The sequence below is a fragment of the Hyaena hyaena genome, unplaced genomic scaffold (assembly GCF_003009895.1).
Source record: "Hyaena hyaena isolate Hyena2069 unplaced genomic scaffold, ASM300989v1 scaffold_159, whole genome shotgun sequence".
NCBI classification, from domain to species: domain Eukaryota; kingdom Metazoa; phylum Chordata; class Mammalia; order Carnivora; family Hyaenidae; genus Hyaena; species Hyaena hyaena.
This window is the reverse complement of record NW_024080791.1, coordinates 1,385,880-1,413,469: the sequence shown is the minus strand read 5'-3', so window position 1 is coordinate 1,413,469 and position 27,590 is coordinate 1,385,880. Positions and strand designations below refer to the sequence as shown.

The 27,590-nt window shown below is 37.2% G+C and overlaps 2 protein-coding genes across 4 annotated transcripts in view; one reads left to right on the top strand and one right to left on the bottom strand.

The window, feature by feature from the left end:
• The window catches only part of CERKL (ceramide kinase like), a 110,156-nt gene extending 85,717 nt beyond the window's left edge, over positions 1 to 24,439 (top strand). For 2 of the 3 annotated variants that reach the window (XM_039239631.1, XM_039239630.1), the window contains 8 exons: positions 13,313 to 13,387; positions 14,631 to 14,808; positions 14,887 to 14,946; positions 15,532 to 15,557; positions 15,653 to 15,761; positions 18,383 to 18,479; positions 23,495 to 23,667; positions 24,337 to 24,439. In XM_039239631.1, the coding sequence (XP_039095562.1) occupies positions 13,313 to 13,387; positions 14,631 to 14,808; positions 14,887 to 14,946; positions 15,532 to 15,557; positions 15,653 to 15,761; positions 18,383 to 18,479; positions 23,495 to 23,667; positions 24,337 to 24,418 (800 nt within the window). In that variant the 3' untranslated portion in view covers positions 24,419 to 24,439. Of the gene's footprint in view, positions 1 to 659; positions 724 to 7,570; positions 7,714 to 13,312; positions 13,388 to 14,630; positions 14,809 to 14,886; positions 14,947 to 15,531; positions 15,558 to 15,652; positions 15,762 to 18,382; positions 18,480 to 23,494; positions 23,668 to 24,336 lie in introns of all 3 variants that reach the window. The other variant, XM_039239629.1, reaches the window with a different exon arrangement.
• Positions 24,440 to 25,219: 780 nt separating this feature from the next.
• The window catches only part of ITGA4 (integrin subunit alpha 4), a 90,114-nt gene continuing 87,743 nt past the window's right edge, over positions 25,220 to 27,590 (bottom strand). Inside the window, exon 28 of the mRNA XM_039239628.1 lies at positions 25,220 to 26,911. Within this exon, the coding sequence (XP_039095559.1) occupies positions 26,810 to 26,911 (102 nt within the window). The 3' untranslated portion in view covers positions 25,220 to 26,809. The remainder of the gene's footprint in view (positions 26,912 to 27,590) is intronic.

Here is a 27,590-nt window from a genome sequence, read left to right as displayed (position 1 = left end):
TGCATAGGGCCTCGTGACTGTAGAGACAGCGATAGGGAGTGACAGATTCATTTCCTCAGAGGATCCGGCTCCGGTGGGTCCATGCCGCCACCCTCCTCAGCTTTGGGTCTGTTATCCTTGGTGTTGGCTTTGCTTCCTTTTTTCACATCCAGCTCCTCGACTTTTTAGTCTAGTGGTTCCAGATACACATTCTTCTAGTATGTAAATCTTACACCAACCTTTCAACTAATTTATTCATGTAAGGTTGCCAAAGCGATTTAACATTGACTGTCTGATACCAGCTAATATGCCTTATTTTCAAAATACTGCTGCTCTTAGGCTTCTGATTTAAAGGAAATGTATCTTATTTGTCATAGCAGGAAGGGAACACTGAACAGGCAGGCACCAAGATGAATGATCTCACTGCTCTGTGTGGGATATCCCCAAATGACTTACGTAGTTGGAACAAATATATGACCCTCTTTTGCATAAAGCTATAAAACACATCAGGCAAGTAGCATTAATCCCCTTTCCCATGGTTAAAATATAAATATTCAAGAATAAATGTTGTTTTGTGACCTGACCATATGTTTATGATATTATTTTGCCAAACTAAGTTAAAAAGCATAGATGGTTGTTTAAAACTTTCACCTTTTGTGTGTGTGTTTGTTTTAAAATAGTAACAGAATATGAAGGGCACGCTCTGTCGCTGCTAAAGGAATGTGAACTCCAGGAATTTGATGGGTAGGTTATATTATCAATCTGTATATGTCATATAGCTTATGTTATGAAATGTTTTTAATAGTTTTTAGTGACATATTTGGGACTTATAAATATTTCCATATTCATGGTGGATGTAATTAGATTCTATTTCATTCATATCTATGTAATAACAACTAATGATGATAATACAGCCTGGTCGTCTACCTCTCAGGGTCAGGCATAGGAAAGCAAAAGGAGAAATCTATATAAGTACCAGGAAACCAAAGAGTACCACATTGTACTGACCTAAGGTGCATATATTTGCATCTGCAGTCCTTAATTCTTTGGCTTTAAACATATGAATCTCTAGAAAAGCATTGATGGAAGATATTATATTATACTAGTCATATAGTATAACCTTATTGTGATCTTCTTTTGCAAATTTATTGATAGTGTTAATAGCTACCCACTGTTTAGTTTGGTTGTGATTGAGGGTAAATATTTTACAAAAACAAATATATTATTTTCAGTATGAATAAAAGATGCTTATTTTAATTCTTTTATAATTTAGTGGCTACCAAGTAAGTGTGTCATCTACACTTAATAGGCATTGGAAACTGTCACTGGCAATACATTGCTGGAGTGCATAGAAATTGTTCACTGTCTTGCAAGCATTAGAAGCAAGGCAAGTGACTTATTCTTTAATAGCCATTTAAAAAAAGTAGGCAAATCAATTTGCTAAAGTGATGGTTTGATGTGGAAGACAAAACTATATTATTTTAGGGAAGATTTGTTTGCAAGGGTTAACATTTCAGAGTTTTAAAAGGTGGCAAGTCTGTGAATTATTTGTGTCACATGGTGATGGGCAGGAAACGACAAAATTCTCATAATATTGGGAAGGAGAGTTGTGTCTTTTTACTGTAGAGTGAAAGGCTTTGCTTTTCCCAAAGAATTATTGGAATGTTTTAGGGAGGAAAGTGATGCAATCAAAATGGCATTAGCAGATTGTTTTTCCAGAAATGCTTAGTATTTTTTGGTAAGAAACAGTATTAGTGTATGAAGAAGAAAGTTTGATAGGTAAAACAAGACTTTTCTTAAAAAGCTGATTTGTTTATTTTGAGAGAGAAAGAGCATGAATGAGGCAGGGGCAGAGAGGATTCCAAGCAGGCTCCATGCTGTCAGCGCGGAACCCAATGCGGGGCTTGATTCCAAGAACCTTGAGGTCATGAGCTGAGCCTAAATCAAGAGTCGGATGCTTAACTGACTGAGTCACCCAGGGGTCTCCAACCCAGACTTTTCTAAAAGGAATTTAAGGGGAGTAAATCTAGATGGCAACATTATATAAATATTGAGGATGAAGAGTATGAGGTAGGGGATTACTTAAGAGCTTTATACTTAAAGCTAGACAGATTGATTAACAGGCTACATTTGGGAAATTATCTTTCAAGTATACAGTTTAAGAAAAGTAATTGGAGGAATCATGCCCGTGAGCTACCACCTTAATATGCTGCATAGTCACACAAAGTGTGAGTACGTAAGTGTGGCTGTAATGCAAGTAAGTCCTTTTTTCAAAACATGATTATCTAAATAATGAGGGTAACAGATGATATAGATATTAGACCTGGTCCTGCCCATCAGCGTTTTGAAGTATTCCACTGAATGTGGTATGTATAAATAAGTTCCACCAGTAATTATATTAGGTAAGGAAGAAGAAGAATTTTGCAGAATGATGAAAGACTATTGCTCAAGTGTAGTATAACAATGCTGTTTTCTTTAACTGAAAATACTTAAATTTTTATTTCACATGGCAGGTGTTGTTATTTATAGCAGTGTGGCCTTAAGTGCTACACAGATCTCTTAGTTATCATCCATGTTTAAAAATTTTTTTTAATGTTTATTTTTGAGAGAGAGTGAGTGAGAGCCAGAGAGTGAGCGAGAGCCAGAGAGAGAGAGAGAGAGAGCCAGAGAGAGAGAGAGAGAGAGCACACAAGGAGGGGAGGAGCAGAGAGGAAGGGAGACAAAGAATCTGAAGCCAACTCCAGACTGTCAGCATAGAGCCCAATGCAGAGCTCGAAACCAGGAAGCGTGTGATCATGACTTGAGCTGAAGTCAGACGCTTAACTGACTAAGCCACCCAGGCACCCTGTATTATCCCACATTTTTTTAACCACATAGTTTGATCTAACCATTCTATGATCTAAGTTCCAGTGATTAAACAGTTTCTGAATTCTACAGCATGCTGATTTATTTAAGACTTCTAATAATTTAAAATGTCTATTGAAAATCATCTATTTTCTAAGATTCCTTAAATATCTCATTTATTTTCATGGGCCCAATTTTTCACACTGGGAGCTAGGAAAACCTAGTAAAATGCTAATTTTAAGTTACTCCACTTAGAAGTATGTAGATAGGTATATGAGGAAAACAATGGAAACAGTTTCTTTAGACACTTTAAAAGAACAATTCTTCATATGCCTGAGTTTTGTTATTTTGGTTTTTAGGTTCCACATATAGATATTATATCTATCTTTCTCTACTTTAGTTCACTTCGCATAATACCCTCTAGGACCTTCCATGTTGTCACAAATGCCAAGATGAAGAGAAAAGGTTGGTGGGTGCGTGCAGGTGGGGAGGAGAATGGGGAATGGGTGAAATAGGTGAAGATCAGGAGGCATAGACTTCCAGTTATAAACACTTCAGAGAAGTGTAACGCACAGAATGATGGCTGTAGTCAGGCATAGTGTTTTGGATGTTTGAAAGTTGCTGAAAGAGATCCTGAAGGTTCTCATCACAAGAAAATAATTTTTTTGGTAATACTGTGTGCTGATGGCTGGTAATTAGACTTCTTGTAAAGATCATTTTGCAATGCATACACAGATTGAATCATGTTATATACCTGACACTAATAAAATGTTACATGTCAAATATACTTCAGTTGAAAAGAGAAAACAATTTTCTCACAAGTATTTGAAAATGGAATCCACTGCACTTGTGAGTTCTTTGTTTCTGAACTTGCTCAAAGAATGGTTATTGGAGTACTTTAAAAAAAATTTTTTTTTTAAATGTTTTATTTATTTCTAGGAGAGAGAGAGAGAGACAGTGTGAGCAGGGGAGGGTCAGAGAGAGAGGGAGTCACAGACTGAAACAGGCTCCAGGCTCTGAGCTGGCCGTCAGCACCGAGCCCGACACGGGACTCGAACCCACGAACCGCGAGATCATGACCTAAGCGAAAGTCGGACGCTTAACCGACGAAGCCACCCAAGCGCCCCATGGAGTACTTTTTGAGAAAGAGGCACAAAAGATTCAAGGTTGGGATAAGGTACCTGCAAGATTCTATGATCGATGAGAGAGGGGCTCACATTCCTTCAAGAGCTTGAGCAGGAAACATCTCTCCCTGATTAGGAAATCATCTAAAGGTTTTTATACACAGACCAGAGAGTTTAAGATCCAAGAAAGAGTCTGTGCATGTTATTTAATAAAGCAAAATGGTGGCAAATAATGTTTAAGAAATGTTACTTGCTAAAATTTTGTAGTTTGAATGAGTTATGTATTTTCTATGAAGACACATTATGAGATAAAAGCCAACAGGAGCGCGTCTATCAGTACTCAAGACTGCTGTTGTGCAACTGCAGTGTGTTCTAACAAGCACTTTAAGATCCATTGCTAAAACTTGTAGGAGTGTCACTTTTTATTTGCCCCCTATTTTTACTACACATGAATGGAAAGTTTGGTAAAGGCAGGGGAAAGAGTAATGTCAGCTGCACAAACTTGAAGCAGTAGGAGTGAATTTACAAGTGTGACTATGGTTAAGCTAATCTATAGCTCTTTTTTTAATGTTTTTATTTATTTCTGAGAGAGAGAGAGACAGAGAGAGAGAGAGAGGCAGCTGAGCAGGGGAGGGTCAGAGAGAGAGGGAGACACAGAATCCGAAATAGGCTCCAGGCTCTGAGCTAGCTGTTAGCACAGAGCCCGACGTGGGGCTCGAACTCACAAACCGTGAGATCATGACCTGTGCCGAAGTCAGATGCTTAACCAACTGAGCCACCCAGGTGCCCCAAGCTAATCTATAGCTCTTATGCAATTATAAATATACTAATATTTTCCAGTTTTGCTTCATAGTATTTGAATTTGTTAAATAACAGGTTTTTTTTCTCCCTTTGTTAATTTTACCATTAACTAGACTCATAATGATTTAGACATTGACATTTTATCATATTGTTCATGATATCTGTATTACTAAGTATTTTTTAAAAAGTACCTCTTCAAAAAAGAAAAAAGTTTAAATCAAAACTTAGTAATATATTGAACATTTCAAGGATGATACTGGTTTGTAAACAAACACCAATTTAAAAAAATATATCACTTTTTATAAAGAGAAGTAAGCTATCAGCCCCAGTTCTCCTTTTCTAAGCAGAATCATTGTATTTGGGGTCATGGAAAGAAGGACTTTACTTATTCTAAAAACATAAGATGTACTACGTGCAAAAGATTAGTTACTTTAAGGTTAACTTGTCAGCTTGCACAAACTTGCACAGCTTGCACAAAGTGTTAAAATATATTAACACTTAAGTGTGGTTAACTCATTATAAAAGGTTGTGTGTGTTTTTATTCAGTGTTTTTTGTTTTTATTTTTTTAATTGATTGATTGATTGATTGATGTGCCTTTTCTTGTTATGTCCAGACTCTTATGGTAGGTTTGCATTAAGTATATCCCTTAGGTTGAGTAACTATACCTGGAGATTTTTCTAATGATATAGTAGTTGTCAACATAAATATTTTTTTCCTAACAAATTTAATTCCACATTGATTCTATGGACAAACTGATTTGCAAAATAGTAAACCTCTCGTAAGGTGATTTTCGTTAGGTTTCACATACAGGAAAGGATTATAATACATTAAATAGTAGTAGTACAGTCTATAAGGCTGCATTGCTTCTGTTTCAAATCCTCCTTCTGTCACTTACTATGTAATGACCTTGGAAAAGCTACTTAATCTTGCTATGTGCTAGTTCCCTAATTTGAAATTGAAGGTAAAAGCATCTAGTGCATTTAGTTATTGTTCGAAATAAATGAGTTCATACATGGAGGGTGCTGAAAACAGTGCCAGTTCATAGTAACTATTCACTAAATGTTACTTTATTGTCACAATTATCATTTGTTATAGTTTCAAAATATTTAACATAGAATATGTTAGGGCAAAAATTCAAAGGTTTTTGTAGTAGAGTATGTTCCCAGAGGAGGCATCTCTATCAGTTCTGGCAATGAGTTAACATGTGCAAGATTCTATAACCAGATGCAAGATTTCAGGGGTCAATGTTGCTATATTAAATGGAAAAGCCAATTTCTGTGTGAAGTTAGATGCTTTGTTGGATTACTTTATGTGATCCTTTTAGATTACACATACCTCAGCAGGTAGAAAGGGCATGAATCTAATAGTTATAATTAAGTTTCTAGAATGTTGGCACATCTCAGAGACCTTTGAAATCACGTAGATAAGGTTCACATTGAACCTTGGCTTCCCCATTTATAAAGATGAGGCGAATGCCTACTTTATAGAATTCTGAGGATTTGATAGAAAAGAATCAACATATTAGCTGACATAAAGTTGACCCTCAGTAGGGTACTATCACTTTTTTTCTGAATCAGTGGCCACATTGTGAACCTCTAGAAATATTTCAGACTTAAAATAATAACCCTTAGCCAAAGGTGATCTGGGTGATACCCATGTCTTGGAGTCTCTTAGAACTGTGGGCCTGGATCTCCCAGGCAAGCTGTGTGCAGCCACAGGCTGACCCTTAGCTCTGTGCGGGGGCTGGAATGCTGACAGCAAGGTGGAGGGAGTCGATGGACTCCCTGGATTCACCAATGTCCACAGCTTCCTAAACGTAGGGCACCACTTAAAACCTGTTGATCATGGTCCATAGGCTGTTTTGTTTGCCACTTAGAGGTTTTAAATGTATTGAATGCTGGTTGATAATATTGACAAATCAGGAGCTCACCCAAAATTCAGAATCTGTAGCTTCTCTAGAAAAATCAGAGCGTATGGTCCTCTAGGCTTGCCTCCCAGATAATGTGAGTGGGCTGGAGCTGGGAATCTGTCCCTCCTTAGACTCAGTCTACTCTTCCATTTTTGTTGGACCCTTATAGGCTTGAATTATAACACCTGCTTTCAATAATACAAACTCTTCCTCCTTTTGTGTAAAGTAATATGGTTTTGCTACTTAAGATTATTTTGCATTTTTTTAAATACAAATGATTTGGAACAAGTTTCTGAAATCTTATGTATTTCTTTCATGGATTCCTACCACCACCTCTGCTATAGTCTACTTACCATGAGATCTTAAAAAAATTATTAGGAGTACTGACTGTAGTCAAAACAGTGATTTCAAAAGTGTCATATAGCAGTAATGTCCAGGAGATTAAAAAAAAAAAACAAAACAGGTCACATTTGCAATTACTGTATTTATATACTAATGATAAAAGCTTTTTACATGATTTTTATGGCTGTCTGTCTTTCCAGAGCTATGTTGAAAATTAGCAATTAAATGAATTGCACATGACTATTAACATAAGCAGTAAAATAAGAACAATATACTTTTGGATATTAACAGAGCAAAATGCAGATTCAATGTGAATTAACATGTTGAAATGTTTTAATGACTCTTAACCCACATACAATAATTTGTTTATGGGATATCATGAAAGTAGTATGTTTGGGAAGTAACCTTGACCTGTGTAACGCTGGAACCTTCTTATTCATTAACACTCACTAAAATGTTTGAAGGTATGTGTGCGTAATCATGCATGTGAATACATAAGATTACTATTTTGAAGTTGAGATTTCATGAATTATTTGGAATTTGCTGCATTCTCAATTTCTTGTTTTCTAGTGTTGTCTGTGTTGGGGGAGATGGATCTGCCAGTGAAGTTGCCCATGCTTTGCTTCTTAGAGCCCAGAAGAATGCTGGGAAAGAAACAAACCACATCCTCACCCCTGTCTGCGCAGAGCTCCCACTGGGTTTAATACCAGCAGGTAAGGGAGTGGCCATGGATTTGCTAAATGGAACCTCTCTTCCTGTCTTTCTCTGTTTTACTTTCTAATGTAGACAGTGTAGCAGAGTTAAATGCACTCTGAATCAGAAAGACCCAAGTTTGGCATCTCCACTAGCAAATGTGAGACTTTGGACAAGTTGATTCATTTGTTTTAACCTCATTCTAGTCCGTAAAACAGAGATACACCTATATTCACTTAATTGCAAGGTTACTGTAGTATATGTGGAGGGTTTGGTACAAAGGTGAGCAGTGAGTAAGTGGGATGATGATTATTCTACCTTCCAACATAAAGGTCTAATGATTACACAGTACCAGATATGAAATTGCAAAACCGATCAAGCTGCTTACAGTGTAAAATGTAGTAACTTCCATAATCAAAGTATAAACATAACCTTGAGTTGAGAATGCCAAAAAGATTCATTTTAACTGCTGGATTGTGGCAGCTAGAATAGAACATGAAACAAGGCTCAATAAAGTTTATTAAGTAATACATGTAAAGAAGAGCTAAGTACCATTTGAATTAGGTGTGAAAATGGGTAGGAGTCTGGACTGAAAAAATGAAGATGAGTTATTTTCTTCGTTGCAAAGAAAAAAAAATCAATCCAATTTTGCAAAGGCAGAATCCCAGGAACATTGAGAAACAGAAAACAGGCCATTTGTTGGATGATGATGGGATCAAAATAAACCTAAACCACGGTGGCTCCTGGATGCCACAGGGAGGGGTCTGAATTGTATTTGATAAACAGTAGGGAACAATGGAAGGTTTAGAGCCAGGGAACAGCCTGCTGGGAGCCTGGGAAGGGGGTGAGTGATGAGGGGCAGGGAGGGAAAGTGGAGGACAGAGCCTGGAGAAAGGCTAGAGCAGCCCTGGCATCCAGAAAAGAGGAAAATGCCTTTCACAAGTTGATTACATTATATTAGTCACTCCTCCCAAATTATTTAAACAAACAATAGTGATGGAGAGTAATTATTTCATTTTGAAAAGCTCACACATTATTATCTCTACATAAAAAACAAACAATTATTGTCTCCTATGAAAATAGGAAATAATGCACATGGCTAAAAATTTCAATATGCTATCCATTTGATAACCACATTCATTAAAGATGGATTGTAGTGTATTTATTGTTAAGTGACAAAAAACAAGAGGTGTACAAATGCTTTTTTAGACTGTGAAGTCTTCCAAAAACCAAGACTTTAAAAATGAGAGGCATATTTAGATATCCTGATAATTGTAAATCAGTAGAAAAAAACCTTTGATGTTCTTTAAGCAGAAGGGAACAAAATAGCCTCAATTGCAGGAGAAAAAAAAAAGATACTGGCAAAGTGGAGCCATACACTTTCACCTTTTCATGTCATTTCAGTAGCTCTGTCTGTGTAATGGTGGAGATTTTCAACATTTCCCTCCATGCAAAGTGAATGTGCTTAGGTCATTTCCTCTTCACTAGTGCTTACACTCCTGAGGTCACTTATTGACTGCTGTGAATTCAGAAGTGAAAAGATCGATATCCTCACAGGTAGGCGTTTCACAGAAAGTGAATAGTTAGCTAGAAAAACTGGTGGTTATGCTTATCTTTTTAATATGCCACCTGAATTCATTTTGTTTAGAAAATACAGCCTGTTGCCAAAATTGGGGACATTGCATCAGAGCTCCAGCGTATGGATTCCATCTACTAGAAGGGGGAGGCCCTGTGCAGGATGTACTCCTAGGAGATCTCAACGCCCCCGTCAGGGCTTTGATAGAGAATGGGAACGAGAGCTAGGCAGGAAGTTTCCAAGCTGCATGCAGAAGATTGTCTGTCTTTGTAGCCATTTGCCTCCTGGAGAGAGATGCCCAGAGGGAGAGTGTTTAGTAAATTACTCCACTGAGCCAACAGACTAAGCTGCTGAATTATGGGCAGAGTCACATGGATCAGATGTGGGGAAGCCTGTATTTGAACTGCTGGCCATTAGCAATGGTGTTTGTTGCCATGGGAACTGGTGCTAAGGAACTATACAGAGAGATTCCGATTAAGGGGGTGGGGGAGGATAGAGGAAAAAGCCAGAGAGGACATAAAAATAAAAAAGCAATCCAGTTGTTGTAAAACAAGGCTCAATCCACATACTGATGGCTGCGAACCATATATTCCTATAGCGTTCACATAAATAAATTCATGCTTTCCAATTAATTTGAGGAGAATAAAATATTGCCAAGGGACTGTTAATTTCTATGATATTTCAGGCAAGGAACCAAAGTGTAGGTGCAGTTTTCATGAGAATTTTAGATATGCTTGACTAGGAAGTCATTACATCACATTTATCTGTTTGGATGTGGGAGACATTAACAGCCTTATGAATATTCATGGTGTCTGGTTAATTAAGTTAATTGTTCTGCAGAAGTGCTTGCACTTCCAAGGACAATTTTTTTCCCTTCTGCTTTTTGCCTCCGCACTTGCTGCCTGGTACTTCCGTCATTCATGCTTTACGTGAACTGCTACTTCTGTCCTTTACCGTCTCTGTGTTTGGCACCTTTTAGGGGTCTGGGGAGGGGTGGTGAGCAAAGTTGCTGCTAGCTGTTTTTTTTTTTTTTAATGTTTTATTTATTTCTAGGAGAGGGAGAGAGAGAGAGACAGCGTGAGCAGGGGAGGGTCAGAGAGGGAGGGAGATACAGACTCTTAAACAGGCTCCAGGCTCTGAGCTGGCAGTCAGCACAGAGCCCGACGCGGGGCTCAAACCCACGAACTGCGAGATCATGACCTAAGCCAAAGTCGGACGCTTAACCGACTAAGCCACCCAGGCGCCCCGCTGCTAACTGTTAAGAAAAATAACTTTTCAGGCTAATTACAATGTTTACCTTGAGGTAGAACATTTATAGCTTTGGTGAGAACGCTAAAATTACATAGTTGTTATTTAAGTGAGCAGCATGTTCTCTTGGCATGGGGACATCCCTTCAGATGGATCACATTTTGTTTCTGGAAATTGCACTCTATCACGTGGATTATCCAAACAGAAATAAGGAACAATCTATAGTATTATAACTTTCTATCGACTTTCCTCATGAACTTTCCTTTTTAATTCAGAGTGTACAATATAGTTCTTAAGGACTAAGGAGCAGGTTAATTAGGGTAGAAGGTGACTAAAAGGATTTCCTGACTTGTGGTCAGGCCTGTCTGCCAAAGTCTATGGAATTAAGCAAAAGTTGTAGAAGGTTCCAAAGCCTAAGACAAAAATTAGAAAAGAAAATAATCTTTAACAGTCTAGAAGGATTTGTGCTTGGGCATGGTTAACACACTTCAAACTCCCAGGGACTAAAAGGTCTGAGTCATGATATGTATCATTCTCTATTGCACATGACAACATTACATTACGTTTTTTAATAAGCCTTTCTAGAGGAATGCTTTAATGGTCTATTCCTAATTAACCATGGTAATGGAGGAAATGTGTTTCATGGAGTACTGTAATCCATTGATAATCCTAAATACCTCCCTCTAATTATGGGACCTCCTCCAAAACCTTTACCATAAATCTGATTGGGAAGCAAAATAGATTGTTTTCTCTCTTCCCTCCCACCTACTCCAGATTAATTAGCAATTAGATGGCCAGAGGGCAGGCTGTAGGTGGTCAAAGGATAATTGGAAAGGCTTATGTAATTGACTTCTGGGTAAAGATCCACTGAGAGACAGGTATCTGGATCACATGTTCTTAAAGCTTAGGGTGCATATGAATCACCTTGAAAACTTGCTGACACATGGACACCTGAGCCTCACTTCCAGACATTCACATTCCAGTGGTTGGAGGCGGGACCCAGAAATTTGCCTTTTTTTTTTTTTTATATATTTTATTTATTTCTAGGAGAGAGAGAGAGATACAGCATGAGCAGGGGAGGGTCAGAGAGAGAGAGGGAGTCACAGACCGAAACAGGCTCCAGGCTCTGAGCTGGCAGTCAGCACAGAGCCCGACGCGGGGCTCGAACCCACGAACCGCGAGATCATGACCTAAGCGAAAGTCGGCCGCTTAACCGACTGAGCCACCCAGGCGCCCCATCCAGAAATTTGCCTTTTTAACAAGCTTCCAGATAATGTTGATGCTGCTGATCTCTGGACCATACGTTCTAGAAGAGTGCTCTAAAATGCAGACTCTGACTCTCATGAGGTCTGGAGGGGGACCCAGAAGTCAACATTTTAATAAGGACCAAGGTATTATCGTATCCTGCTGGACTGAGGGCCATATTCTGAGTAACAAAGGTCAGATCATAATTTGCCCTTTGATGAATCAGTTGGAACAGGTTTCCTAACTGGTTAAGGTAGACTTTTCTTTGAATTGGTATTACTAGAGGTCTGGAAATCATTAATATTAGAGGAGTTCCTGATGATGATTATGTTAATGACAGACTTCGTTGATAACATCTGAACTGCCTCAGCTTCGTCAGCTTCGTCAACTGAAAAACGCTTGCACACATCAATTCAAGTGATACAAATTGAATAGATCACATATGACCACACAGAAGTGTTCCTGATTAACAAAACCAGGGGACTAGCCTTCGCCTCGATAGCTGTAGTACCCCGCACATCCATGCTTTCACAGCACTTGGCTGTTACTGATTTATTTCTTACATTCTGTAATTCAAGAAAGCTTATAGCTTCTTAATTTTAAAGCCTTTTAACCTCCTGGGAACAGCAGGACCTACCTGGTATTTTCCCCTTCAGAGGAAGGCTTTTACCCAAGATCTCAGAGACATATAAATGTTATGGACGTCTGACTTGAGTAGCGCCAGGGTGATTGAGTTACGCATCTGACCTAGGTCATGATCTCATGGTTCCTGAGATGGATCCCAGTGTCTTGTGTTGACAGCATGGAGCCTGCTTGGGATTCTCTCTCTCTGCCCTTCCCCCATGTTCTCTCTCTCTCTCTCTCTCTCAAAATAAACAAACATTTAGAAAAACTCTGACTTGAGAGAGCTTTTTTTTTTCTGTAGGCTGATGTCAAAACTCCATGTGGATCATGAATTATAGTAATGGTTATGAAAATAAGAAATCTATAATGTCTCCAAATAGGCTTTTATGCATGGCAAATACCATGGAATTAAATATTTTCTTCATCTACGATACCATTTGCCAGATAAGAGGGGAATTCCCTCAGATGAAAGCTTACCTCTAATATTCATTAAAGGTATTTAAAACAGGTCTTTTTTACTTTATAGTGATTTTATATTTTTTCTTCATTAATTTTCATATATATGTTTATGCATTTGTCTCTACTCTCCAGAAACCACCTTATACTGTTGGTACTCATTTAGGTATAGAAATTAGAAACTCACTTACTGAAATTGGATGGAGTAGACTTTGATAGCTTGTGTATTTTGGTAGAAAATAGACATTAATGATGGAAAAAGCTGTGGGCCAGTAGATACTATATTTTCTAATTTTATGTGGTTTAAAGGTCAAACAGTTCATGTGAATTTAAGCTATGAATGAAAATTTATAAACTTCTATTAATTTTTCATTTGAACATGGCATAGTTATATCTGTGTAAGCTAAGAGCACGAAGATAACTTAAAACATGCTACTTTGATTTTACATGTTTTAAAACTGACTTTGCAGGCTCTACCAATGTACTGGCACATTCTCTTCATGGAATCCCTCATGTGGTGACTGCAACTTTGCACATTATAATGGGTAAGAATTTCATGTTTTATAAGGAAGCTTTTTACAGGGAAGTTTTTATATTCATTTAAGGCTATTTTATGTCTGTCAAACTTATCTAAGGAAGGACAGGTTCTTTGTCGCTCTCAGTGCAGCGACATATTTTACTAAAAACCTAAAGTCAATTAGACAAAGCTTCACTATTTGGACTGCCACCCTTGTTAGAGTACAGGTACTATTAAGAGCAGTAAATAAAGCTTACACAAGATCACAGTTTTATAACCAAGAAGCTCCATGCATGCTATTTAAGTATATCAGATTTTGTTGTTTGACTATACCAAGATTCAAGGGCTGAGATTATGTTATTAAGAGAAAAACTTAAGAAGAAGATAAAAAAATCATTGCACATCCACCAGAATATTTATTCTCTAACTTGATAGAAGTCCTATAAACTCAGATAAATGCAATGCAAAACTAGTGTTAAATCTAAGTTTACTTTGCATAAGTACTTAAATTTTACTGTCTTAATCCTGTTTCATAATTAAATATACATTTTTTTAAATTTTTAATGTTTTATTTATTTTTGAGAGAGAGATAGAGACTGCGTGAGCAGGGGAGGGTCAGAGAGAGAGGGAGTCACAGAATCCGAAGACAGGCTCCAGGCTCTGAGCTAGCTGTCAGCACAGAGCCCGACGCGGGGCTCGAACCCACGAACCGTGAGATCATGACCTGAGCCGAAGTCAGACGTTTAACTGACTGAGCCACCCAGGTGCCCCTTAAATACACATTTTTAAAAATGTTTCTTTATTTTTAAGAGAGACCGCATGAATGGGGAAGGGACAGAGAGAGAGAGGTGAAAGGAGAGGGAGAGAGAGGGAGACACAGAATCAGAAGCAGGCTTCAGGCTCTGAGTTATCAGCACAGAGCCCGATCCGGGGCTCAAACTCATGAACAGTGAGATCAGACCTGAGCCCAAGCCAGACACTTAACTGACTGAGCCACCCAGGTGCCCTCGCCTTAACCCTGTTTTATATGAAATAACAATAAGCTGTGATATTTACTGCTTTGTGTTTCTTCCTTAGTACCTGAAAAATTTGCAAATGGTAATTTTAGTGGTTGCAGGTACAGAGATGAAGAGAAAGCAGGGATGTTTATGATTGTACGCAGTTACTTGAGATTTTCTATAAGAAAATAAGCAGGCTTTTCTATGTTTGCCATTTTGACAACTGGCCCTACTGCGCTCCCTGCTTGACTGATATCCCATTTAATATTCAAGGGCACATACAACCAGTCGATGTCTGCACCTTTAGCACCACCGGCAAGCTTCTCCGCTTTGGGTTCTCAGCCATGTTTGGCTTTGGTGGGAGAACTCTGGCTCTGGCAGAAAAACATCGATGGATGTCACCCAACCAACGAAGGGATTTTGCTGTAATTAAGGCACTGGCAAAACTTAAGTAAGTCTTTTTGCTTAAACCAAAAATTTTGTATCTCTGAGTCCGTGAGTGTTAATAGCAAATTCTATTGTATTTTAGGCCTGAAGACTGTGAAATATCATTTTTACCATTTATGAGCTCTCAAGATTTACAAGAAAGGTAGGTAAAGAGCTCAAAGTAATGTAAACATCTATATCCATCTTTGAATCATGACACAGTTTGATATACATACTTTATGACAATTGTGATCTTTCATTGTTTTTCTGACCTACTAACAAAGAATATAGAGTAGTGAAATTCTAGTAGGCCCTGTGGTTTGGCTTTTGTCTTCAAAAACAACTATTCGCTCTATCCGTCCATGCAATGATCTATTCATTTATCCAGCAGCTGTTTATTGAGTTGCCTATTGTATGCCAGACACTTTGGCTACAACAGTAAACCAAAAAACAAACAAAACCCATAGTTTCTGCCCTCATGAGAATTTAGCCTAGTATGGAACACAACCATTATTCCAAGCTGCACAGAGGAACTGTTCTGCTCCTTAAAAGAATTGAAAACCATTGTTACTGATAACACCTTGAAATGAACCAGTACCATGTAATGCAGTAATGGAATTACTTTTATGTTTTTACCTACTGTGCCTAATCTAAGATAATATTTGACATATTAGGTTCTTGAAGTTTCCCAAATTAATAGATGCTGTTTTTTGTGTGATGTACTTTTCTTTGTTTTGCTTTCTTTTAGGAAGGCGGAAGGATCTCCCAAATCTGGTGAGTCTAAAAGTACCTCTTTGAGAACTACGTCAGGCTCTACAGACATTTTGCTCTGGTGAGGTAAAGTAACCAATCACTTCCATTGTATTTAGAGACTAATGATCAATGGCAGACGATCCAAGGTCAGATCCTGAATGTCAGCATTATGGCAATCCCTTGCCTGTGTTCTGTGGCACCTAGAGGCCTGGCACCTAACACCAGGTTAGTAAGCAATTTTATTGAATCGCTGATAGTTTTCTATAAGTCAGTTTTTTTTCTTTTAGAATACCTTGCTAACCTTTGGCTCACTAGAATATTATCAACAGGTAGTCTCTCTTGGATTATATAACACTAGAGATTCTAAGGGGCTTATCAGAAGAAGCTGACCCCAACTGTTAAACTGGAAATATTAGACAACCACTGATTTCTTAATATTACTGGGGCTAAAATATTTCTTGGGTTTTATTAACATGATTCTACTGTGTCACTTTATGCCTACTTTGCTTGTGTTCATGTATTGGTCATTGAAAGCATTATATTTCTGGTATTTCTTATGAACATTTCTACTTTCAAATTGTAGAACAGACATAAATATCCTCAGCATGAAAAGCAGGTATGTGGGTATATTTGATACTTTTAGTCAAAGGAAGCTGAATTTTAGTTATTTATGTTTACTGTGAATAGTGGTATGTATGAGTCTATTGCCCACAGTTTCTTGACACATTTTATATATCATTTTATCTATGAAAATATAAATATTTCATCTCTTACACATTCTTTTCAAGTAGCTGTCCATTACTCCTCTGAAAACGTTTCTCTCCCACTCCCACAGAAAGTGCAGAAGAAAGGATCATGAATGTTGTATAAAATAGTCAAATCTAGAATTTCTCTGAAAGTGGATTAAAAGAATGACTTAGGTGCTTTGGCAATTCATAACATAATTTTAATCATTAGTTTCATCTTCCCTGCAAAATATTTAACCAGAATGATGAACAGCTAGCCAAGAGGACTGCTTTAAAATTTTTCCTTGGCAGTTGATATAAAGCTAATAAACAGGGAAATATCCAAAGTTAGGGAAAAAGAATATATAATTTGATATTCATAATCTAGATGTCAGGGTCCTCATTATCTCTAGTGCTGAAACTTGAAAGAAGTATTTTGAAGCTCGTTTGATATAGTAATTGAGCTTGTTTCCTTCTTATATTCTCAGAAATCCTAGACAGCTGTGTGCCTCTTAATGTAGTTTCCCTCACTCAAAGTGAAAAACAACTGGCTGACTATAGGAATAATGTTCTACGGGACTTGAGACAATACGTCTCTGTCTCATCTATTACTTCATCATGTTGACTTCATCTCTGACTCTCATGTTGTTTCAAGGACCCTCATAAGATGTAGTCTGCTCTTCTGGGGGTCAATTCATGCCTCCTTCAATGCTGCTCCATACATTTCCACTGCTGCTTCTCTCCAGGTTTAATCAGTATTGATGAATTTTTTTAGAGGGTGACTAGTTAGAGATTTCCTTTGTGGATTATAATTAAACACAACATTTTTTTTTTTTTTTTTTTTTTTACAAAGGCCTTTCCACCAGGTCTTGGCTGACCAGAGGTATTCAGAGATTAATCTTCTAAATGATTCAGGATCATTGCACAGGAGATTCAACTTTCAGTTTTATTTTTTCCACAACAAAGTATAATTTAATTCAAAATACCTCAGTTCAAATTGTTGATAGAAATCAGTATTAAGTGTTTGAAAAATAGATGCATAACATAAAAAAGCAGTGACAAGTATATTGGGTATGTTTCAACTACTAATAAGTATTGAAAAGTAGACATGAAGTACCTTTTATGCTTCTGAGTAAAAATTAAGCAATTAACAAAAAACACACAAGACATTACTCTGAATGTGTTTTGGTGCTATTTACATAGCATGTTAAATAAAATGAACAGTGGATGCTGGGAATTAAGAGATCTGGTACCAGTGATCCTTTTGTGTGACTTTGAGCAAATCACTTAGACTTGGGGTCGTCTCTTCCTTCCATACCAACTGAGTGAATGACTGGATAATCTCCAGGGCCCCTTACAAGTTCTACCCTGAGCTTCCATAAGATTTAAAGTGCTCTTTTTTTGTTGTTGTTATTCTTGGAATAACTTTATATTTGCCTTGAAATCAAGCTAGAAATCATTTGCACACATTTCTGCAAACTGCCTTCTAAAGTACATGGAATTGTGAGTGGCTTTTTTGGCACTAAACCACATCTCTAAATTTGCAGTCTCTTCTATTAAACTGAACATTTATGCAAGATTAAAACGCTCAGTCACTTAACTGAACATGTGCAGTAGCATTCGTCCATCTTATCCATCCAAGGGCCACTTTATGTCCCTATGTCACTTAGACCTGCCTATAAACAAATATTTAAATCACACTTTAGGTTTTGAGAAAGTATTGAACACTTATCATACCATTTGTATTTATTCACTATTTTATATCTTTTAAAAACATACATGATTTCACAATTAGAATCCCTAAATAAATACATTGCACTTGAAATGTCTTGATATATGAATAGGATGCCTAATGGTTAATTTTTTAAAAAGCCCTTAACATAACAGCTTGCTGAGAAGGAAGTCAATTGTTTAACCAAACTAGTTTGAAAGTCTGTGCCGTTTAAAAAATAATACAGTAAGATAAGATTTAACAAGTTTAGGTACATTTAGTGTGATGATGACTATCTTGCCTAAAACTTCTAGTGAACATGATGTTTGTTGGAAGAAATGACACACAGTAATTTTGGTTGCAATCACTTAATAAACTTCTCAGTGTCAAGTATAAATATTTAATTTCAGATTAAATAACGGAAGCATGGCTCTTATAATTGCAAGAAATACTTCTCGGCCAGAATTTATAAAACACCTGAAAAGATATGCCAGTGTTAAAAATCAGGTATGGTATATTACTTTTGCTACTTATATGCAAAGTCATTAATCATGGAAAGAGATATGCTGCAAGAGTTGACATAAAATCCCTCATAAGAAGGCGTTTTTTCTAAATACGTTAATCTTTTTTCTTTCTAAATTTGTGTTTCCTCCAAATTTTGAAAAGTATCTACCATATTAATATAGATTGACCATTTTAGAGCTAGGAAATTGCAGTTACATATATAGTGAGTGTGTGTGCGCGTGCACATGCATGTGTGTGCACACGTAAAAAGAAAATAGAAAATGTAATGTTATATTGAAATGTGAAGCAAATTAAAGCTAAAATTATATACTCAGCTGTTCTTCAGAATGGAAAGTAGTGAAATCTGAGATCTTAACCTTCTTGACTTTATGGCAGCAGACTTTCTCTAAAGTTATGACCTTTGGATGTTCCTGCCATTTATGTACAGATCTGCCTACTTCACTAATTGACATAGATATGCAGACCTATTTTTAAAACACACCATGTTTATACAGTCATTATTCTATTCAGAACTATGATGTGCAATTGTGGAGAGAGAAAATTTACTTCTACTTGAGGGATTTGTTTTAAAGAGAAGCAATAACTATTATAAGCCACATTCTTTTGGCAGAGATTTTTGACCCAGTTTTTAGGAAACTGGTCCTGAAATATACGATTTCTGAAATTATGAGTCTTGAAGTATATACTCTGCTTGTAAAAGCCTGCAGGCTCACTCCCCAAAGGCTTAAAAGTATACCTGGATGTAGCTGGAGAGCGTAAACAGGAGGAGGAGGAGGAGAGGAATGCAGCCCACCACTAGCAGCTGAATCTTGCTTACATCAGTGGCCATGACGAGACTCCTATTTTGCCCCTTTATTATTTTAAACTTTCATACACAGCCCCCATGAAGTTTCAGTTCCTTACTACCCACTACATTATTTGGTGAATGTTTATTGAGCTACCACCTGAAAGAAATGTTTAGGAAGTTGTATCCTAAAAGTTATAGTCCCGAAGTAGACAAAGGCAGACATAATGTAGGTTGTGAACTGAAGTAATAACTTCACGTGTGTTTGGGAAAAGGCAGTGATTGTCAAAGGAATGTATGCCTTTTTGGAAGTGACTCATTTAATTTGAGATGTTATTAATTTTTCTTCATCCCAAAGCAGTACATGTTCATTATTTTTCCTAAGTCAGAAAGTAGAAACACTCAAAATTCTCTATTTCAAGAGATTGTGTCATTACCTTGGTATAAACTTCTTAATCTTTTTCTATTAAATAAATGTGAGAGCTTAAAGGAGTATTAACATAGAGGTACTTATCCTGAGAAGCTCTGTATTTATTTTAGGGAGGCACCTACTGCACAAATTATTTATAAAAAGAAATTCTTTTGGAATTGCCTAAAGGGTAAATTTCTAAGGTAATCTCCATAGGTATCCTTTTTTCAACATGAAAGTAGCTGTCTTCAGATTTTTAAGGTAATAAATACTATAAAAATAAAGGCAAAGACCAAGTGAATACAATTCTATATCTATAGGAAAAGACTTTTTAAAAATGAGAACATGTTCTGCAAGATATATTATAACCTGATTTTCCCACTTACCAGCCATGTCTTGTTTTTGATGGAAAAACTGTGTGTGTAGGGATGGGGGCGGGGGAGGGAGCATAGTCATTAGATTGAACTCTGATTTAGCTCTTTACTAAAATGAAGTCCATGCTACTGCTCTGTGATTTTTTGACAAATTCTAAAAATGTTGGATGTGATGGTATATATACGTAAGTAGATGGATTCCCAAGATCATTGCTTTAAAACAATGTTAATATGATACATTTGTTTATAAATTTTGTCTTTTAGTCTCTTTCCTTTATGGTGACATTTTCAAAAATGTAAATTTATACAAATCATGTAATATTAAAGACCACATATAGGTAAGATTATATAATCCATTAATTCATAGTAGTTGTGGTATCCAGAAAGGAAAACACGGCATTTCAGCTTCAGGAGAGACACAATCCAGGTCTTTGAACCATCTTTTGCCAGGTGAACTGAATCTATGCATATATCAACAATTCTAGAGCATCATGAAAACCACCATCTGTGGGGTGACTAGTCTTGTCTTCCCCATCTCTGTGTAAAATAGAAAAATACTACCCTTCTTTTCAAGTCTATCCTCTCACTGGCCTCCATTTCCTCTGTGCTACATTCCTCCATTTACTTTCACCATTGTTTCTGGTAGAGAGTTTAAGATCCTTAAATGTTAATGCTTCATTGAGGTCTTGTGTGGCACCTGTAGTTCTCCTGTGATACCTTGTCCTGAGTTTGCCCTTCCCCTTGTTTGAACCACTATCTGAGCTTTGCACAGTTTGGAGGGTTCTGTTTTCTCTGCTGATCCACAGGACCTTTGTGCTTCCTGTGTGCTCAAGTTGTGAAACGCACGCATCTTGACTCCACCATGTTCACAGCTGACCTTATTGTCTTTCCCCTAAAGGTACTCCTTCTGTGTTTGCCTACACAGGGCAATGGTGTGATGCTCTACCCATCCTGCAGTTACTCTGGATTCCTCTCTCTCTCATTCCTCACAACCAGCCCAATTAGTTCTGTTGGTGCTCCTCTCAGATGTTTCTGAAATATCTCCTTCACCTTAATTCGAACCTTAATCCCTTATTTACAGCAACCTCCTTCTGATCTTCCTTTTTTTCTGCTCTTGTCTTCGACACTTAACTCTACAGGGATTTTTCTAAAACACTTACCTGTGTCTCTCCCACTTAATCCTTCAGTGCCTTGCTCACTCTTGTCAAGATGATCTCCAATTTGCTCAGCATAGAATATATGGTCCTTGTTTTCTGGCCCTTATGTTGCAGCTTCACCTCTGGCCATCCTCCCCAGATTTCTTGTGTTTTGGCCATTTTACTAGTGTGTTAGGACTGCCATGAAAAATACCATAGATTTGGGGGGCTTAACAGAAATCGTTTTTTATAATTCTGAGGATTAGAAGTCCAAGATGGTGTTGGCAGGTCTGATTTCTCCCAACGCCTCTCTCCTTGGCTTAGAGATGTCTGCCTTTTGGCTATGTCTTCACATGGTCTTTCCTGTATGTGTGCACATCCCTTAGTGTATGTCCCAATTTCCTCTCATAAGGACACCAGTCATAGTGGATTAGGGCCTACCCTATAAACCTTTTAATCATGCCTTTAAAGACCTTATCTCTAACTGTGGTTACATTCTAAGGTACAGGGAGTTATGATGTCAACATATGACTGCGGGGAGAAAGACAGTTCAGCCCATGACACCATGTAGGTCTTAAAAAAATATCAAATACAGGCATTTATATCTTATGTAAAAATAAGTGCCAAAACACCAGTGTTACAATATTACAGTATGCTGACTTTTCTGTAGTTGCGTGGTGATTGCCATATCTCCGTGCTCAAGCAAATGCTTCCTCTCCAAAACTTCCTCCCTTATCTGCCAGGCTAACTCTTGTGTTAAGACTCCCTTCAAAGGGGAAGCTCACCCAATATCCTGAGCCTGTTTCCCTCTTGTTTCTCTCCTTTAGCTCTATGCTGATACCATCATGGCACTTGTATGTGTCACAGTTTTAACTGTTCACTTCTGTCACATCTTAAACATACCCTCAGATGAGGTATTAAGCTCATGGCTCCCTAAAGTTCCATCTACCAATGTGGCTTTGTAGGTAATGAATTTGCTGGGATGCATGGAGCTTCATTTTGTGAAGTATGCACATGAAACCTGTGGATTTAAGAAGACAGACTTCTGGGTGGTGGCCATCACTTCTTGACATCACTTGGCTTACTGTTGTCTGCTGCAGTCTGATTCTTTTCTCCTCTTAAAAGGATATCAGCCATATTGTATTAGGGCTCAAATGAATGACCTCATCGTAGCTCAACCACATCTGCAAAGACCCTCTTTTCAGACACTTACAGGCACCAAGAATTAGGACTTCTATGTATCTTTATTGGGAATACAATTTAACCAATAACAGCCAGTTATTAACGACTCATTTAAAACCCATTCTTTTTACAAGTTCTCACAGAATGACATCCCCAAGGCTTTATATCCGAGTTGCGGGGAAGTCTAATGCAATGACTGCTAAGCAGTTTGACAGCTACATGGGGCACTCTAATTCTGTACCTCAATTAGAATAGCTGATGCCACCGTGTAAACCCAGTATAAGCCATTATGTAACCCACTGCATTACACAGTACAAACTGTAAAATCTGGATTTTCTTACATATGTAAAATAAGGGTGTGGGGGAAAATATTAGTTTTCTTTCAACGTTTAAAATTCTGTACCTCACTGAGGTTCACATATGGAAGGGGGGGAAAACAATAGAAATAAACGCCATGTCGTTTACCTAAAAAGTGAAATAAATGAGTTGTTATTGTGAATTGCTACTAAAAAGGTATTTGGCTATCTTATTTATGAGAATACTTATTTTTTTCCATTAATGTTTCCTTAGACAAATGAGAAAAATTTTAATTTGAAGATACCTTGTACCATTTAGACTGCTCAGAAAGCAAACAACTGTCTTGTAACTCATATACATCTTTAAAGTGTGAAGTGAGGCAGGAAAACACCTGCAAAAATCACATCAGATTGACTTCCTCTTTGCTCCTTCATAAGCTTAGACCTAGGTTCTTCCTAATTAAATTCTAAGTGTGAATGTTAGAGTTTGCTTGACCTTACCCAAACAAGTTGACAAGTTACTAAGCTAGTGGATTACATAAATCTTCTGTGCCGACAGGTATTAAAAACTCAATCTTTTATTGGAAATTGTATGGTACCATATACAAATGCATAAACATATACTATTGGTCATAAAACAAGTCTGCCAGCTGCTAGATCTACCAAATAAGTTGGGGATCCCTGGAATAGACTTTCAAAGCTATAAGAATGGCATGCATGTTGATATTTATGTGCACGAGAGCACCGTGAACGTTCCTTTCATTAGCAGTTAGAAACAAACCAAGTACCGTGATGATTTGTATTTGTTTGATTTAGTTCAACTTTCCATTTGTTGAGACTTACACTGTTGAAGAGGTTAAGATTCGCCCGAGGACTAATGGCGTACCCAGTCTAGAGGAGGATGGACAGCATGCAACTGCTTCAGAAAACAGTTTCCCGTGGAACGTAGATGGTGATTTAGTGGAAGTTGCATCAGAGGTCCATGTTAGGTAAGTATAATTATTTCCCCACCCAAATGTCCACCAGTAGACACACAACTAAGTACAATTGAAGCCTTCTTGTCATGACTAGATTTTTTTTTTAAATTAGTCAGGGAAGCATAAAAAGACAGATGTACAATTTTAATAAATAATTTTACACTTATTCAGTTGTTATGTACACCCAATACATTTCCATAGAGACTCAACCACATCTTATGAGGCTCTATATTGGCATTCTGAATTCTCTTTCACCCTAAACTGTACAGAGAATGCAGGATTACAATTTATGTTTGAAATTTCCAGTCTTTCCAAAGTATTCAACTTACTTGATGCAGAAACAATTGTACAAACTGTATAAGTAATAGGAACAACTTGCAGAAACAAGTTTCAGAGTACACAGACTCATTGTTAGTAAGCATTAGGACTCCAAGGGTAAGAGAAGTATGCAGGAGCACCCCCCCTAGCTGTGAGCTTTCTAGAGGCACAATGCCTGGATTGTACGGTAATTACTGGTACTGAGTTATCAGGGCCCCCGTTATACATTCATGGAAGAGCTGCAATCTTGTACGTTTGTTAGCTCACAGACTGGTGTAGGGTATTAGGTACCAAACAATAGGTTTTTGTGTTAAAGATAACAACGATAGGTTGATGACATAATTACACATATCTTTTTTACAGATTACACCCAAGACTTATCAATCTTTATGGAGGAAGCATGGAAGAAATGAATGATTCCAAAGTTAACTGCAATTGTTTATAAATCTACAAAATAGAATTTTAATGTGAAGGAAAATGATCATATCCTAATAGGAAACCAAATTCTTATTTTTTAAGGAAATTAAAACTGCTATTTTTGTTACTAAAATTAGCTTCTAGAGCTTAAAAAATTAAGATAGGAAATGTAACCATTTAAATTCTGAGTTTTGGAAAGTATTGGAATGGAAACTATTTCATATACTTAAAGCATCTAAATTATTTTACTTTGGAATTGATTTTTCAAGATGATTGTTTTAACTTTTCAGGATTTGAGTCCATCAGTCCTGACGTGAGATCTCCTATAGCATGGTTGGTACAGGTGGACAGGACTTTATATAAGGATGCCCTGATGAGGTACTAGATTTTTTTGCCAAAAAGGAAAATATTCCCTGAGAGTTGAAAACTGCTGATTTTCTTTACAGTGATTTAAAATTCGTAATACAGCTGAAGTTTATAACAAATTTTAAACCGCACAAAATACCAAATTGGCTAGGGGATGCATTCTTTTTGCTTCTGAAAATCCTGTTATCCCACAGTTGTAGCACATTGGCTTCAGTGTACTCCGTAATACCCAAAAAGCTATCATTTCTGAAAAAAGCCAAATTCGAATTGCCTCAGGGATCGTCTTCCACTACTGATCCCAGATGTTCTCCTGAAAGAATTACTCTGCTTTGTATATAATGAAAAAACAGATCTTTTGCTTATCTAATAGTTTTAAAAGATACTTTTTTAAGCTTGCTTACTACTGGTAAACAGTTCAGGGGGCTTCCTGCTCTCGGTGACTGGGTTTCACTCCTTGAATGCCTTGTTCTGGGGCCAGCAATTACAGATGGAGGGCTTGTGAATGGATAACTTCTAGGAATTTCAGCTGTCTGAGAAAGACAGCTGGTGGCAGGGGCTTCAGCTAAAGAGATCTTGTCCCTAATAGATAAATTAGAGGCAAGTCTAACTGATCACTTCCAATAACAGATTTTCAAAATTTGGCCACAGCTTCCTTATAGAGAGATTAGAAAGAGAGAATAAATAAATACAGTTGAAATTATACTCTGCAGCTATCAGCATCTAGTTCATACGCATGTCTATTACAAAAAAGGATAGTATCTACAAAGGAAATGGCAGTATTCCACTTACCACTAAAACCTCTATTACGGACATCTTCATGTCACATTATACTCACTGAAAACAAGCTAAATCGGTAAATTTCTAAGTTTTGTTTCTCTAGTTCCATGCAGAAGAGAATGCTCTTATAGACCTGATAAAAACACAATTAATGCATCTATTTGAAGAGAAAGTAACATCTAAACATGGAGGCGCATTTGCTTAATTTGATAATATTTTACACAGTATCTAATTTGTATGAAATACTGGCCTCTAATCAGGCTTTTTGTAGAGTTTTGATTTTTAAGAGTCATTAGTGAGGTACAGTTTCCATATTTTACATATATCAGTGTATTAATATTTGAAATATCAGCTAAAGTGCAACATTCACAATCTGTTTCAGAATATAAATTAGAATTTTTAGGTACTGTTATTTTCATAAGCAAAAAAAAAAAATTCACTAAGAATGGATTTTAGAAATTTACTCCTGGGCACCCTTAATAAAATGTGTTCTCAGAGGACTAGCAGATTTATACTTTTATAAACATATATTCTTTTAAAAATGTATGTATATATACAGAAAGAAAAAATCCACAGCTGTATAAACAATTATCCAGAGGTCTTATTATTAAGCCCAAACCAGTGTAAAAGTTCATTCTGAAGTTTGCTCATCAGGCCTGTAGTCTGCGGAATAAATGGTTGTTCAGAGCCCATCATGAAGGTATTACAAATAAAGGTCTTTAAAGATAAAATCCACTTTAAAGCATAGTGGTCTTCTTTTATTCATTCAAACATTTTGGAACAGCTCTTGGAAATCTGTTCTGAGAAGATACTTAGCTGGATCTTTCAAACAAGTCCCAAAGATCTATTAGAAATCAATCATTACCAAGATACGGAATTTATTTACCATATGTGTGTGCCTCAGTAAAATAATTTCTTTTAAAGGAATGATATTTCAAGTCCAAGACTTCTCCAAATGAGTTGTTTACTTCCTCAATATGACTGAATTCAGACGTATTTTTCTCAGATTCTCAGTATCTTTGAGAGATTACTTACCTTTAATAAATTGAATGCTTTAGTGTTTTCCTATCCATTTAAGAGCTTAAATATTCCCTTTGCAGTTATTTTCGTCTCGAAGATAAATCATTGCATGGATTTTTCATTTGTATGGAGACCCAGTATGTCACAAGGTCACGAGTAAAAGAAGTATATAGAAAAAAATCTGAGAAGTCAGGGCTGTAAACAATGTCTCAAATTTCATTAACCTGAGTCCGTTGTCCTCGCAATTGGAAAGACGTTACTGATCATCATCATTGCTTTTGCTGTTAACGTAACTCCAACTGTCTCTTCTGTTTTCTTCTTGGAGGATAGATTTGTACTGTCTTTTAAAGAAGCCAACCTGAAAAGGCATTGCATAATCACTAGTGTATTGTTACAAACGTATTACACTCCTATCAGATACCTGAAAAGTCACTGTCCCATGCAGTGAGTAAAATTTAGATGGGCACTACTGGATTTAAAATGTTTTTTTTTTTATTTATTTCTAGGAGAGAGAGAGAGAGCGTGAACAGGGGAGGGTCAGAGAGAGAGGGAGTCACAGACTGAAACAGGCTCCAGGCTCCGAGCTGGCAGTCAGCACAGAGCCCGACGCGGGGCTCGAACCCACGAACCACGAGATCATGACCTAAGCGAAAGTCGGATGCTTAACCGACTAAGCCACCCAGGCGCCCCGGGCACTACTGGATTTAAAGAGCATTATTTTTGTTACCACAGGACTGCTCAGTGACACTCTCTCCAAAATGGACATCAAAAATAATATGCAATGTTTTCCAAATGCTGTTTTATTTAATTTTGTTTAATATTTATTTTTGAGAGGGAGACACAGAATCTAAAGCAGGCTCTGAGCTGTCAGCACACAGCATAATGTAGGGATCAACCTCATGAACTGGGAGATCATGAGCCGAAGTCAGCTGTTTAACTGACTGAGACACCCAGGTGCCCCATCCAGATTATTTTTTCAAGAACATCTTTCAAAACTAGTGTTATAGTTGGAATACTCGTACTGAAGTCAGGAGAAA